The following is a 13617-nucleotide window of genomic DNA, read 5'->3' as shown; positions in this document are numbered from 1 at the left end:
GGCAAGGAGTGCCAGGGTCTCTGAACTTCTGTCTTCGGCTGTGTGGACTCTGGATTTTGTGCTATTACTAGTCTGTGCTGTGAGGATACTGAGTTAGTGGTACTGGTGACATGGTTCCACCAGCAGTCAAGTGGGCTTATCCTGTTTTCTCCTAGTTCTTTGCAATCATTCCCAAATAATGTCCCACAGGAAAGGCTAATTCTGTTGTTTCATACTGATCTGGTCCTGTTTCAGTCTTTTTTTGCCTTGGTATCATTTTGCCCTAAGCCTCATTTGTTTATAAATGCACCATGGGTGCCTCTTTTCAAATGCCATCCTTAAGTATTGAAGTGGGCAGATACAAATATGAATTAAAAGGAGATGGCGGGATGGAGAGTTATTCATACAACAGTATTGGCTGCACACCATGCTGACCTGTGCAAACGAGAGTTTAAATTAATTCATTCTGAGCTCTCCTCCCCGTCACCTGCTGGTATATTCATGCCTTCTAAAGTAACATGGTGCAGTAACTATCTACTATAATAATACAAATATTATCTGAATATATACCCTGTTTTGCACTGAGCCAGTGATGATGATTATTGTTAATGTTTATCTGTATTCATGTAGCATCATGAACAAGGATCCTACCATGCTGGATGCTCCACAGGCAGAGACCAAAAAATTCAATCTCTGCGCCAGAGAGCTTACAATCTCAAGATGAGATGGACACAAACAGAAGGATAAAGACAAGGAAGTAGACAGAAAAAGATAATACTGACAGTCTGTTGAGCAATAAATATGAAGAATTTCTGAAAAATGAAACTGATATTTTAACAGGTGCTTTAAAAATAAACTACCTGTTGTTTACACAGGACTCAAATAAAAACAAAGCAAGTGCTTTGTGCTCCCTCTTCTGGCTCTGTTGTGTGCAATAGAGTAATAAAGCATGTTCCCTGAAGAGACCTGCTATTTATGTGACCAACACTCCAAGCATGAGAGTAAAAGAGAAAATGTAGCTTACTTTGAAAGAGTACAAAAAACCTTAAACCAAGTATTATCCAGACTGTCTAAACAGGATAAGAAGCTATGCATAATGTTAAGTTCGTACATATAATCTTTTGTGTGTTTACTTAGCTACTTCTTTCAAACATATAAATAAAACAAAACTTCATTGGAGCTTAACAGATAAATGTCTTTAGTGTAAAAAAAAATTTATTTTGAAGGGAACATGCATAAAAGCAATGTGGAGAGAAGGGCAGTATTTTTCTAAGGTGGCTAAATTTCTGTTGGATGTGTAGTAAAGTGGAGAGCAGGAGGCCTAGATTCTTCCTTTATTGCATTTTAAGTCAAACAAAATAATTGTGAACTAACTGTGAATTGAGGTAGGTAGGTGAAAACTACAAGAGCCATGCATATGTTGTGAAAAAGACAAGAAGTAAAACCCAGAATCTGCCAAAGTCAGAAGTTTTGCCTCTGGCTTTGAATGGACAGGGAACTTCCCTCAAAGGTGTAGGTGTTTTCCACTGCAGCCTGTGAGAGCAAAATACGACTGGTATGATGAGAAAGCTTCTTGTTGCTGAATTAGCCCTCTAAAACTAATGATGGAGTTTGTTGTGTTAGCATGTGGTTCTGCTACCTCAAACTCTCTCATTCTCTGGAGAAGTACAGGAATGGTGAGCTGATGCTGTTTTGCGTAAGTAAAACACAGTGAGTAAAATTACTAAGTTTTTCATCTCCTCGTTTGATTCCCTAGGGTGTTGTTGCTGATACTTCTCCACAGACAGTAGCATCTTCATCACAGGAAGCCAGTGGTCAACAGCAACAGATGACAGTGGAAACATCCAGTGAACATGCGCCTGCATATTCTTACCAACAGTCTAAGTAAGTACGCATACCCTTGGTAGCCAGAAGGTTTTGCTTCTTGATTATAGCAGGCCAAATTCAACTCCCTGTTTCAGCAGCATAAATTCTGAGTAGCTTCGTTAAGTTCAGATGAATTCTGGATATATAGCACTGTAATTAGCAAAAGGTTTTGGCTGATGGCCTCACCTTGGCAAAATGTCCTTGAGTTCCTACCTACAGTGATATGCTCTCTAACTGTCTGCTGCTTTTCTGGACTCAGAAGGATCTCAGCAACTGTGTTAACAATCGTCACGCTGGGCTAAAGTGGCATCTGGCATCAGAGGTTAAAAAGGTCTTAAATTTGCAACGATGAAAATATTGGCACAGTACACATTGGCACATGTAAAGGTTTCTGGAAGTGTAGTTAATGAAGCAGTATGAATTACCCCAAGTTGGTATTTGTGATTGTGCAAAATTTGTGCCATGCAGACACTGAGCAGCCAAGAACTGGAAATGGAAAAAGAATGGGTAGGAAAGAGGTGAGGAGAGGCACTGCTCAGTCTGTCTCCATTCCTCTGCTCCTTTTGTTTACTTCCCATGGAATACCTTGGAAAGTTCAAAATTTATACACTGACAGCTCGATTTAGAACTCCTTAAGAGTCCCTTCGTCTTCAGAATAATTCTTAAACACAGCTTCTCTTTACTACAGTAAAACCAGTCCTAACAAAGGGAAGGTTACTTAGCGACAGGATACTCACTGGGACTGATCAATGTTGGACAGATTCTAGGAAGAAGCACAAACTGAGTTCTTTATTAATACATGTATATTGAACACCAGCATTAGTGTGAAAAGAGAATTACACATGTTTTATCTTGGGCAAGAAAGAAGACAAATAGCCAGACAAGAAATATGTTAGATATGTCAGTCAATGCATCATGACTCGGTACTTATAGAGGCATCAGATATGAGCTGGTATAGGAAAGATTAGAATTATATCAGTCTGTCAATTACTTTACTTCATTTTTGAAATCTGGAAGGGGAAGATACATTTATTTGTCTATCATATCAGTAGCAAATGGTTTCAGATCACACAATCTGCCTTTTTGACCACCGTAAAACAGAAGACGTCTTTTTTTTTTTTGTCATGCCCGTATCTATCTGTATGTACATATTACAAAAGCAATCAACCACAAGCTTTTTGTCCATGTACCCAATTGGAGACACAGTCTATGCACGTGTATCTTTCTAGCCAAGAGTCTCTCTGTAGCACCCGTAAATAAATTATTGCAAAACACTTATAGAATATAATGGGCAAAGAGAGAAATATATGTCTGTACCATCCTGTTGACTTGCTCTGATGACTGTGTTCTGTAGCCTTTGGATCTGGCCATTCCTGTGTCTCTGTTTTCTTTCGCTTAAGTCTCAAAGCAGAAGGACTTAGGTTTAGAAGGCCTCATAAGGTAGCTTTAAGCAGCAGATTCTGGCATTTTTCCCACATAAGAGGAAACTGCATTGCAATTCTTTATTGAGATGGGTGCTGTGTTTCTTGCCAGTGTGGTGAATTTCCTGAGAATGAGATCCCTCATCTTTCCTTGTCAGCTACAGCCTTTTTGCAATGATGGATATACCTCTAATGGCACTTGCATTTATATTCAGGGAAATTTCTCCCTTTTTTAATCACACAGTCAGATCCACTACAGATTTTTTTATTATACTTATTTCAGTATTTTTTTTATGAAATGGGCCCTCTGTCTGCCAGTTACAGGCAGAAATGCAGTGTGGGAAGCTGTAGAAACAAGCAAAATATACACAGTATACACAACATAACTTGTGACAAAATAATTCAGTAACCTCTAATATAAAACCAAATGAAGTTGTTTTATAATTAAAATATAATTTTATTACTCATCTTTTTGAAGGGCACATTTATTAATAACAAACATAATGTGCAATATACAACAGCAATTATCAAAGCAAGATAAGAGAAAGTAATTAACATGACTGCACAATGATTTTGTTAGATAAAGGCAAAGGAAAAGGCGGACAATATAAAATCATTTCATAGGAGCTGATCAGTCAGGAGAAAAGTTATAACACCATATTTCCTTATATTTATTTTCTTTGCAACAATCATGAAATTGCAGGAGAGACAATGTACTAAGAATGAACTGGGTGGTATAAGGACTCTGTACTCTCTTTGTAAGTAGAAATAAACCATGAAACTCAAAATTTAAGTTCCACTTTTTTAATCAGCATATATGTTCTTTTATTTAATATGCTGAGTTCTGTACTTGAGAATCCCACCCAAAGATGTTTGGATATGGTAACTTCATGTCAAAAACCTGGCTAACTATTGTGTAGGTAGAACAGGCCTTGATTTCTGAGCAGAGGAATCCACTTTATGAGGAACTCACCTTAATTGTTTTAGACCTTACTACTTTTTTTTCCACATAAATATTTAATTTTGCACATAAAAGTGTGAAACCTATGAAATGGAAGTCAATGGGTATCCTTGCCCCAGAAAAGAATACACTCTTACCTACACGCAGAAGTCTGCTGGATGACCTACTCTAATTTTAAATGTGGAAAGAATAATGTTTTTCTGGAGGCTTTTGTGGGCAAAATTAATGCCAGGTTAGATTAGAGAGCATGTGCTGTGACCCTTTGGTGACACCAGCCACTCTACCCAGAGCAGCGGTAAACCTCAGAAGGTGAACACTCAACTTGAATACTCCTACCAAAAATTATGCATAGAAAATCTGAAGAAAATAGTTAATTGTTGCATTCCACATAAATCTGTTGTTAACATTCAAAATACTACATTTCTGGCATCATGCAAGGGAAAAATCCTTTGGTAAATTTAAAATTGTAGTTTTAGGTTTGCCATCCCAGACAAAAAGTTCTGCGGCAAATGTTAGGACATTGACATTCCTCACAATTTAACTCACAATTTTAAAACTAATTTTAAACTACGAAAGGCAAAAGTGTTAATGCATGCAAAAGGAGAGATACTGGATTTTCTTTTGTTAAGCTTTGGTCAGAAAGGGATTTTTTCCATTTAAGTTTTGAGGACTGTAGGAAAAACAACAGCTGACCCTTACTGATAGCCCTAGACACAGAACAGCATTTATACGTAGGTTCTACATCTCCCCAAAGATCTCACAGTCTTGTTAAGATAAGTTTGATGTGACATATCTTTAAATGACATGAAACCTCAAAAACAGAAAATGAGAGTTATCTTCTGTAAGAAAAAGGTCGATAGTTTTGCTCATTCCCTGTGCTAAATTTAAAAAGATTTAACACTATATGATCAAAAAAATGTATTTTTCTAATTCATATTATGTTGAATGTTTCTACTAAGTTAGCCATAACTGGCTCATTAAGCAGGCTGCTGCACAGTTTAATTGTTCTTGCCGTCAGAAAATGTGTTATTTCTAGCAAATTGGATGTATTCTTTTATTGTAATTTTATCCTTCATTTCATTATTAGTATCCAAAATAAATGGCGGCACTAATTATTATGAAAATATTCACCCTCTTATTGAATTACTTTTGAAAGATTTACGTGTATTCATCTCATTTCAGTGTAGTTAAACTGCCTATTAAGCACAGCATTAACAAGGGTAAATTCATCTGCTTAGAGTGTGTTAACGTCCCCAAAACAGGAATTCCCTATTTTTGCTTGACTATTTTCAGCTTATTGGTGGTATCATATTTAAACAGCTGCAAAGTTAGTTTAGCTTGGAGTACTTTTAAAGTGAATTGGGTGGAAAGAAAGGAGAGAAGCCTATTTCAAAGTTATTTTGACTTAATGACCACTTTAATTCAATTGTTTTTACAGACAATAAACAGGACTGAAGAATGTCGGTCTGAAATCTTTGCCTTGAATGGAGAAACTTCACTGAACAAGAAGTTGGCTTCCAGTTTGCACAGGCGTCAAATGAATGCTTTTTTTTTCTACCTTTCCCAATGAAAACAAAACAGTGTTTTTATGTGCTGTGCAAATGGTTCTGTCATGTAGTCTGACAATTTTATTTTTGCTATATTTTTTTTTTCAACTAAAGGAAAAAACCCAGAGGAAAAATGCTGGGTTGACATTTCATCTGGACAAACATTTGAATTCAGAATTTACCTGGAGGTGTAGCTAGATTTTTTTTTTTTTTTTTTTTTTTTTTTTAACAGAGAAACTGATGATGTCAAGAGGGAGCAAGTTGCGATGAAAACCAATTGTCTTCCTCAAAAATTAAGCTACTCTTTTTCTCTCGTTTTCTTTTTCTTCTTGTTTTAAATCTAGAGTGTTTTTTGGTTTTTGGTTTTTTTGGTTTTTTTTAAAGAAATGTTTAGGTAAGGTTTATCTTGAATCTTAATTGCCTTAATTTTAAGGACGTCAAAGGCTCTCAAGGCAAGCTGTCAACGTCTTGTTAGAAAACCCGAGAATGAATTGAAACTGCTCACACCGGTGCTGGTGCAGAAGTTTAATAGACTGAGTTTTTGGGGTGAACAAAAAATAAACTGTACAGTTTAAAAGAAAATGATTTTCTTCTTTTGAAGAAAAGTTGATGATAAAGGAACTGTGGCAACTGAAAGGATTGGAAAAATGCTGGGACTTTTATGAACTTTGTCTTAATTGTTGACAGAAAAAAAATTCTAGAAGGCTAAAGCATTTTACAGTAAAGTTATTGAATTGAGAAAAAAACTTGCTGCATTATAGAGAATGCAGGGGTTTTTTCTTGCAGAATGCAGATTTTTTTATTTACAAAGCGTGATCGCTAGCAAAAGCATTAGTGCTTTTTATCTGCAGTCTTTTTTATGAGCTTTAAGAAGTTTTTAGTCTGCTTTGCTTGTCACATTGCAAAAACCTAGCTTAAGAGCATTAAAAAAAAACTTAAGTAGATAGGAGCTTATGGTCAAAAAAAGTGCAAAAAAAGCAATAGATAGAAGAAATTGTTGACAATTTCTGTAGTCTTTCCTAGTTGTGAACAAATGCAGCCTATGGATGGCCTATTTTATACCAAAGATGAAGTGACACCCTAACGCAGTCCAGAAGATAGAGGTTTTTTTCTTTTTTTATCTTTATTTGACCTACATGGCCGGACCAGTTCTTAGTTTCTCGTTTGTTTAAACTATCTTCCACTGGTGTTTTACATACTGCATATGTTTATAGTGGAAATTTCAGAATAGTTGGTATTAGAAGCTTTTTGATTATGTGCTTTGGAGACCATCCCAAAGCAAGGGGATTGGGTTACCAACTAATCTGTCCAGGTGGGCTTTAATTTTGATGAGTTTTTATCTTTAATTGCCTGATCTTTGGTATTTCTACTGAAACAACAGTCTTCCTTCTGAATTCCTACATACCGCAGGTTCATTTCTTCACCTCAGTCTTTGTCATCGTCCAGCATGCATAGCCACCTTAATTCTGCATTTATTTTTCAGTGTTGCATTTGAGTTGCCAGGTAGATGCAGGAGAAAGCAAACATGATCTTTCTTCTCATTTTTGCTCTCCCACACAAGCAGAAATTTTGAAAACAATGTAGTATTTTCATGCAGGCAGGAAGTTAAAAACTGTTCTTCTCTGCTGTGATTTCTGTTGTCTTAATATGTTGGCTGACAATCACTAATTAGTATGATTAGGCCAAAAAAAAAAAAAAAGACACTAAATTTAATCCATCAAACTCTGTTTTAGGAATGACAGTTATTTTCCATAGAGCAATCTTGATTATAGTCCTTGGTTTTTCCAAACAAACAAATGGAAAAGGTGAGAAGCAAGTCAAAAGATGATTTTTTTCCTTAAGGAGGCAGAAGAGAAGCAGCATTTCAGTATATACATACATGCACACATATCTGTGTGTCAAAATTAAACCAAACATTTTTAAACTTTCCTTCATCCAGAAGAGAGGGGAGGGTTCATCACATTTATTGTGGTGGATTAGACACAGGGTATCCATTAAAAATAATGAAATTAAAACATATGTATTGGATCAGTCTGATTCAGCTGCCCAATCCTAAAAGGAGATCCGTGTTTCCCTAACCTGAATTTTTTGGGGAAAAGAACACAATTATTTTTTTAAATCAATAAAACAAGATCGTATTTTTTAACATAGTGGGAGGGGGGAGGGGGTTTCCCAAATAAATGCTGCTAGATATGCAACATAGAAAAGAGAGAAATGGGAGTTCACATGGTTCTTCAGCATAGGAAGGGGGCCTGATTTTCAGAAGTGGTAAAACTGCTTTCTCCAGAGTAGTAGTTGATGTTCAGCACTTCTGAAAACCAGATGATGCCAAAGTAAAAGAACATCATCCACAACATGTTTTCAATTCAGAAAAAAAACCCCTCTCTTTCTGTTTCATATGCTGTCTCATTACTTGTTGCTTTTTGAGAGTGGCACTTGAGTTTTGTCCTTGGATAAAGGTTCCCTCTTTCTTTGGAGGGCATAGGAGGGAAAAAAATCAATCTAGCCTTATTTTCTTCCTTTCTACACGTACTCTCTTTCTGTCTCTCTCCGAATTATTTGTACAAGTGGAGATAATCCCCAGCACAAGTCAGTTATGTATGAAATAAAGACATTTCTTTCTGTGTTAGTTCTAATGTGACACAAAAAAAAGTCTCATTTACTATCAACAATGAGGCTACAAGGTAGCTACCATGTGGCTGATGAATATGCTGAGGTACCTTCTTGTTTCTATTCAGAACTCTGCTGCTTTATTTATACATTCAGAAACATTTTTTCTTATTTTTTTCAGTGAAGTTAAACAATCTCAGTGTTTTTTATTAAGCTGGACAGGCAACATGATATCACAGTGCCTGTCACTTTTAAAATGTTTCAAGTGCATTCTGTATTAGAATTGTTCCCTTTTTTTTCCATGCTGTAATGTTCAATAGTGTTTGAAATCAAAAGAAACAGAGCAAAGAAGTAGAGGAAGAAGAAGAGGAAAGAAAATGGATCCCTTAAATGCAATTCATCTTGTTACTGATCCCCCCCCCAAAAAAAACGAACCCAGTGAACTGGTCTGAAAGTCTATGAATTATAAACACTGTGAGCCTTGAGTATAAACAGTCATAGATCATAAGGTAAGAAAAAAGCTTATTTGGAACATACAAAGTGCTCAGAAAGTGGTAACTTATGTCTAAAAGTTAAAAATGAGATAAAAGAGAACAGTGAAAAAGCAACATGCTGCATGGATGTTGTCATAGGAGAGGAATACTTGGTGGCCTCTGAAATCTAGAACTGGTTTTCTTTATGTTCTGGCTAATATGATTTTTTCAAGGTTTATTATTATTAACTGTATTAACTGTTGAAGTTTCTGGTTTTCCTTCTTTTTTTTTTTTTTTTTAAGACCTGAATTTGTAAAGTCACTATCTGTGTCTGTCTTGCCAATTTAGCTTTAAATATCAGGAGAGTTCCTGAAAGATTGCAGAAACAATTCTAGATGTCTAAGGCAGTGGTGCCTGGCCCAGAGGTCTAGAAGTAACATCAATCCATAAGCTGAACTGCGTATGTACTTTCCATCACACCTGAATTCTTGTAAATAATCAAATCTGGATGTTTGGGTTTGGTAATTTTGTTTTTACCTTATAAGTTAAATCCAGAAGGGGTGTCAGAAAACTATGAATTATGGCTAGAAATTTCTGAATACCTGGGCTTGTCATTGAACATTGAGGAAAAAAAAAAAAAAAAAAAAGACAGTGGAACTGAAGAGAATATGATACTTGCAGGTGCTGACCCAAGTGTAGATCAGGGCACTGAAAAATCTTACTGTTCCCACTGAGATTGCAGAGGGACTCTTCTTCCTATCTGGCTCTACTGCTGGTTTTGTAAGCACTTTTCACCTGTGACAGTCAGGCCTCAAATTGTGAATGTCCTCTTATTGCCTTCCAGTGAAACAGACTCTTGAAATGTCCTTAGCCTGTGCTTACTTGTATAGTTCTGTTTACCAAGAGACTGCCTTGGTTGTGTTGGTCAAGAAATCCACCGTAATGCAGAATGAGGCATATTTGAGAGCAACTGCATCACATTTGTATCATCTTCTGCTATGGATGCATGCCCAAATGTGGAAGATAAAGGCTGGTCATTAGAGAAGTGAGGGCTTAACCTTTCAATGGGCAATTGGGCTGTAGCATTCGAATGGATTTTTACACAAGTAAAAATCAAATGAAGGGTATTATTTATGTATGTATGTGTACCAAAACTCAGCAAATTTGAGGAAGCCTGCATTGTAATAAAGTTTATTTTTAATATGTCATAGTATTTGGATCTATATTATGTTGTTTATGGTACTGAAGGATGGGACTGATACTAAGTGTTTAAAAAATTGCCATGCTTCATGATTTTAAGCTTGATGGTGCTCCTCATGCCACTTCATTTTAATGCTGAGGTTGACATGAGCAAAACAGGTTTAGGCAGACTCACTTAACTCCACCTATGGCAAGAGTCATGCTAAAGAGTGATAATGTGCTTAAAGTAATGAATCAATCCATTTTTAGTGATGAGACCAAATGTGGTAGTTGAAGATAGTAATGTTTGATACACGCATGGTCAACATTTCCTTTCTAAACTTTATTTAACATGAAATTGGTCTGGATATAAAAGAAGTGCCCTAGGGTAAGGGATTTTCCTGGTCTTTCTCGGTAGCCCACGTGAACTAAGAAAACAGTCACGGTGTGATGGAAATGCAAAACAAAACAACAAAAATGCTGACATTTGATGCATTAGTCTGTTCTGTTTAATGACAATTGACCCTAGTAGCAAAGACTCCTTTCATTTCTAATACACATACACACAGTCATGCACACACACTTTCTCAGAAGGAGGGCTGAGTGAGCATCAGACTTCTCCCCTTCAGTGGAGCAGATTTCTAGAATCTCAGAAAGAAGCAAAGACGCAGTGTAAGGAGAGTTATTTTCTTCTCAAAAAGAGCACCAACTTTTTATGTATTGCTCCTATCCCCCAGATAGGCTAGAGCACTGGATGTACCCCAGAGATTTATTCACCTTTGTGCCTCAAAGCAGGCAGAAGAGACCCTTTCTTCTCCCCTTTATTAACATGCTCTTTGTTAAAATTGAACAGAAAATTATGAGAGTAAAGCTGTAAAAAAAATGAATCCCAGTGTTGGTTCAGCTTTTCATGATAAGTAAAAATTCTTGTGTTTATTTCAGTTGTTCAGTTCAGTTGTTAATTCCCCAACAGTGACATCTGAGTTCCTTTATAAAAATGCATAACGAAGTGAAAACTGTCAGCCTTTGGCAAGTTCACAAATCCATTTTTCCTTGCAGGTTGAAAGCCTGCAAGGTGTAAGCACCTTCCCAGATCTGGATCTGTTGTCCGTAAGAGAGTATCTGCCCAATATTAATTTTTCTGCCTTTAAGTGTCTTTCTCTTGGATGATAATTTTATGAATTTGGTGAAATTTACAGTCAGTTATATTTTTAAAAGCCCAAAAATACAGCCTAGAGAAGAGAACATGATGTTTATGTAATTAAAGTATTATTAAATATGCTGTATTACAGAGTGGAAGAAAATTCTACTATCTTTTAGAGGCAAAACAATTTTATGTAAAACCAGGAAGTGAACAGAATTCATTTAGGAATTTTTAGTTGTTGTCCTTTTAAAAGGAGAATGAACAGATTCTATCTGTATGAAAAATCAAAGCAGCTTTGAAAGCAGATGAACTTCCTTTCAAGAAAACATGCATCACAAAAATGGAGCAGAGGTTCTTTAAAGCCCTTACAGACCTCACTGTAGCCAAAATGTAGAACACAGAACCTCTGCGATACATTAAATTATGAATCTTATTTATATGGGCATCTGTGTGCTGATGTCTCAGAATGTCTTTGAAAGATCTGTACTGCTATGATTTTTTTTTTTTTTTAATGTTTTCCATTTGTAACACAACCCTAAATAGCTGCCATTTTCCCACTCCTGGGGCTTTCTGTAGATCAGTGGATGTTAGGTTTAAACTTCTGTTTTCTTTGATGAAGCTTTCAATAAAAAAATAAAGAAAGAAAAGAGCTGAGTGATTCTGTGTTCTTGTGACACCTTTCTGCAGAGGCTTCCCAAGGCTGTGGCTCTGTGCTGAGAACAGAGGGAGCAGAAAGGCTTTGCGGAAAATTCTGCTGCCTCCCCATCTTCACCAAATGGAAGAAAAGAATCAGAGAGACAAGTCAGCTCTGTTGGCCCATCAGCAGCACAACCACCCATGTGCTTCGAGGTGAAATGCAGGAGAAAGTTTTTCTCACACCAAGACTGAATATTTACTGCTGATGGGTATCTGTTGTCCAGGCTCTCAGCTGTGCACCTGCTAGAAGAACATTGCCTCTGTTTCTGAGGCTTATTTTAAAGAGTGACTTCAGGGCAAAATTTGCCACATGGAAGACAGAAAATCTTTATTTACGAAATAAGTACAGCCTAAGCAGTAGCAGTGCAAGCCATACTTCATCTTGAAAGGAAACTGGAAAGTAAATTGCCTCCTCAGCCATATCTCACAGGGAACAAGAAAGCTATTTGGCTCATTCCCCATAGCTGCTTCCCTCAGTGGCTCTGTTGTTGCCATGTGCATTTCTTCCCATGAAAGCTGTTTCTGTGGCAAAGGCAAGGGTGGGATGGAAGGGTCCAGTAACTCTCATCCCCAGCCAAGAGCTTTATTCATAGGCTGGAAATCACTGAGTGCTCCTTCTTTACCTACCAGGGAAGTGCCTGTCTCCTTCAGCCATAAACATGTTTTGTGTGATTGTCTGCACACTTTCCTTCTCCTTCTCCTTGCTCAATGAAATATGCATTGGTGAGCTTTTAACTCCCTTCAGCTTAATCAGGAAAGACCAAAGAAATCTTCAGAAGATGGAGGAATGGGATGAGTAAGTAGGTGACAGGTTTTTTCATCTGCACCTGTGCTGAAATGTCCATTGCTACCTGTCTTGAGAATGGTGAGAAAAGGAGGAAGGCAGGAAACTGAAGCTCCAACCTGCCTGGCACTATGAGTGGTAGCTGAGGAGCTTGGGGAGATCAGCAGAAAGTGGGACACTTTGTCCCACCAACACAGGTGGTGCAAAGGTAGTTTATACCTGATGTTCTGGTATCAGGTTCAGCTTCGTCACTGCTAGGATTGCTCCTATTTAAGGATCGTTCCACTTCAAGCTCTACTAATGAGGATATTAATAACAGCTGCGGTGTTAGTAGTTTTTGTTGTCTGTCAGTTGGCTCTGTCTGTGCCTATGGAACCAGGCTAAGGGAGGTTTGCATCGTCTTCTACAGAAGTGCAGGTAAGAAGGCTTTATATTCTCATCCTCTTGGTGTCACTGTCAGTGACCAAAAAAAAAAAAAGTTAATTGGTTAATTATATCTTTGTATTTAAGACTGTGTCCCCTGTCTTTACTATAGAATTAAAATAACAAGGACAAATGGGCTTTGGTAATGTAGTTTGCTTCCAGAGGGGACAGCTGTGTTTATCACTAGTCTGCATGTGGAATGGAAGTCCATGACTTCTTTTGTGGAGAAAGCAATGTCCTTCGTTGTCTCTCCCTGAGATTTCAGGCAGAGGAGAAGACTGAAAAACAAATCAATAGCTGGTATAGCATAAACTGAGGAAGATTCCATACTTACCAGGTTTAAATAAATTTTATTTTTATTATTTGGGTGACCAAAGACTGTAAACTAAGACAAGGTCTCAGTGTGCCAGTAATGGTCAGCAAACCAAGATTCAAACCTAAGCATCTGCCTGACTATTGGTAAACTTGCTGTAGCATTTCTCTATGCCTCAGCTTCTTGCCCCATTCTTGTCAATCTGGTCTTCAGCAGAATAC

At 37.1% G+C, this 13617-nt stretch overlaps 1 protein-coding gene across 7 annotated transcripts in view; it reads left to right on the top strand.

Annotated features, from left to right (window-relative positions):
* The window catches only part of RBMS3 (RNA binding motif single stranded interacting protein 3), a 597177-nt gene extending 585350 nt beyond the window's left edge, over positions 1-11827 (top strand). For 4 of the 7 annotated variants that reach the window (XM_027897820.1, XM_027897776.1, XM_027897804.1 and 1 more), the window contains 2 exons: positions 1736-1863; positions 5666-11827. In XM_027897820.1, the coding sequence (XP_027753621.1) occupies positions 1736-1863; positions 5666-5672 (135 nt within the window). In that variant the 3' untranslated portion in view covers positions 5673-11827. Of the gene's footprint in view, positions 1-1735; positions 1868-5665 lie in introns of those variants that run through there. The other 3 variants (XM_027897784.1, XM_027897828.1, XM_027897812.1) reach the window with 1 other exon arrangement.
* Positions 11828-13617: the final 1790 nt, after the last annotated feature.

The sequence above is a fragment of the Empidonax traillii genome, unplaced genomic scaffold, assembly GCF_003031625.1.
Source record: "Empidonax traillii isolate 1590-97213 ecotype Southwest subspecies unplaced genomic scaffold, ASM303162v1 scaffold19:size3308961, whole genome shotgun sequence".
Classification (NCBI taxonomy): domain Eukaryota; kingdom Metazoa; phylum Chordata; class Aves; order Passeriformes; family Tyrannidae; genus Empidonax; species Empidonax traillii.
Note: the sequence above shows the minus strand (reverse complement) of the source record. Positions and strands in the feature narration are given on the sequence as shown.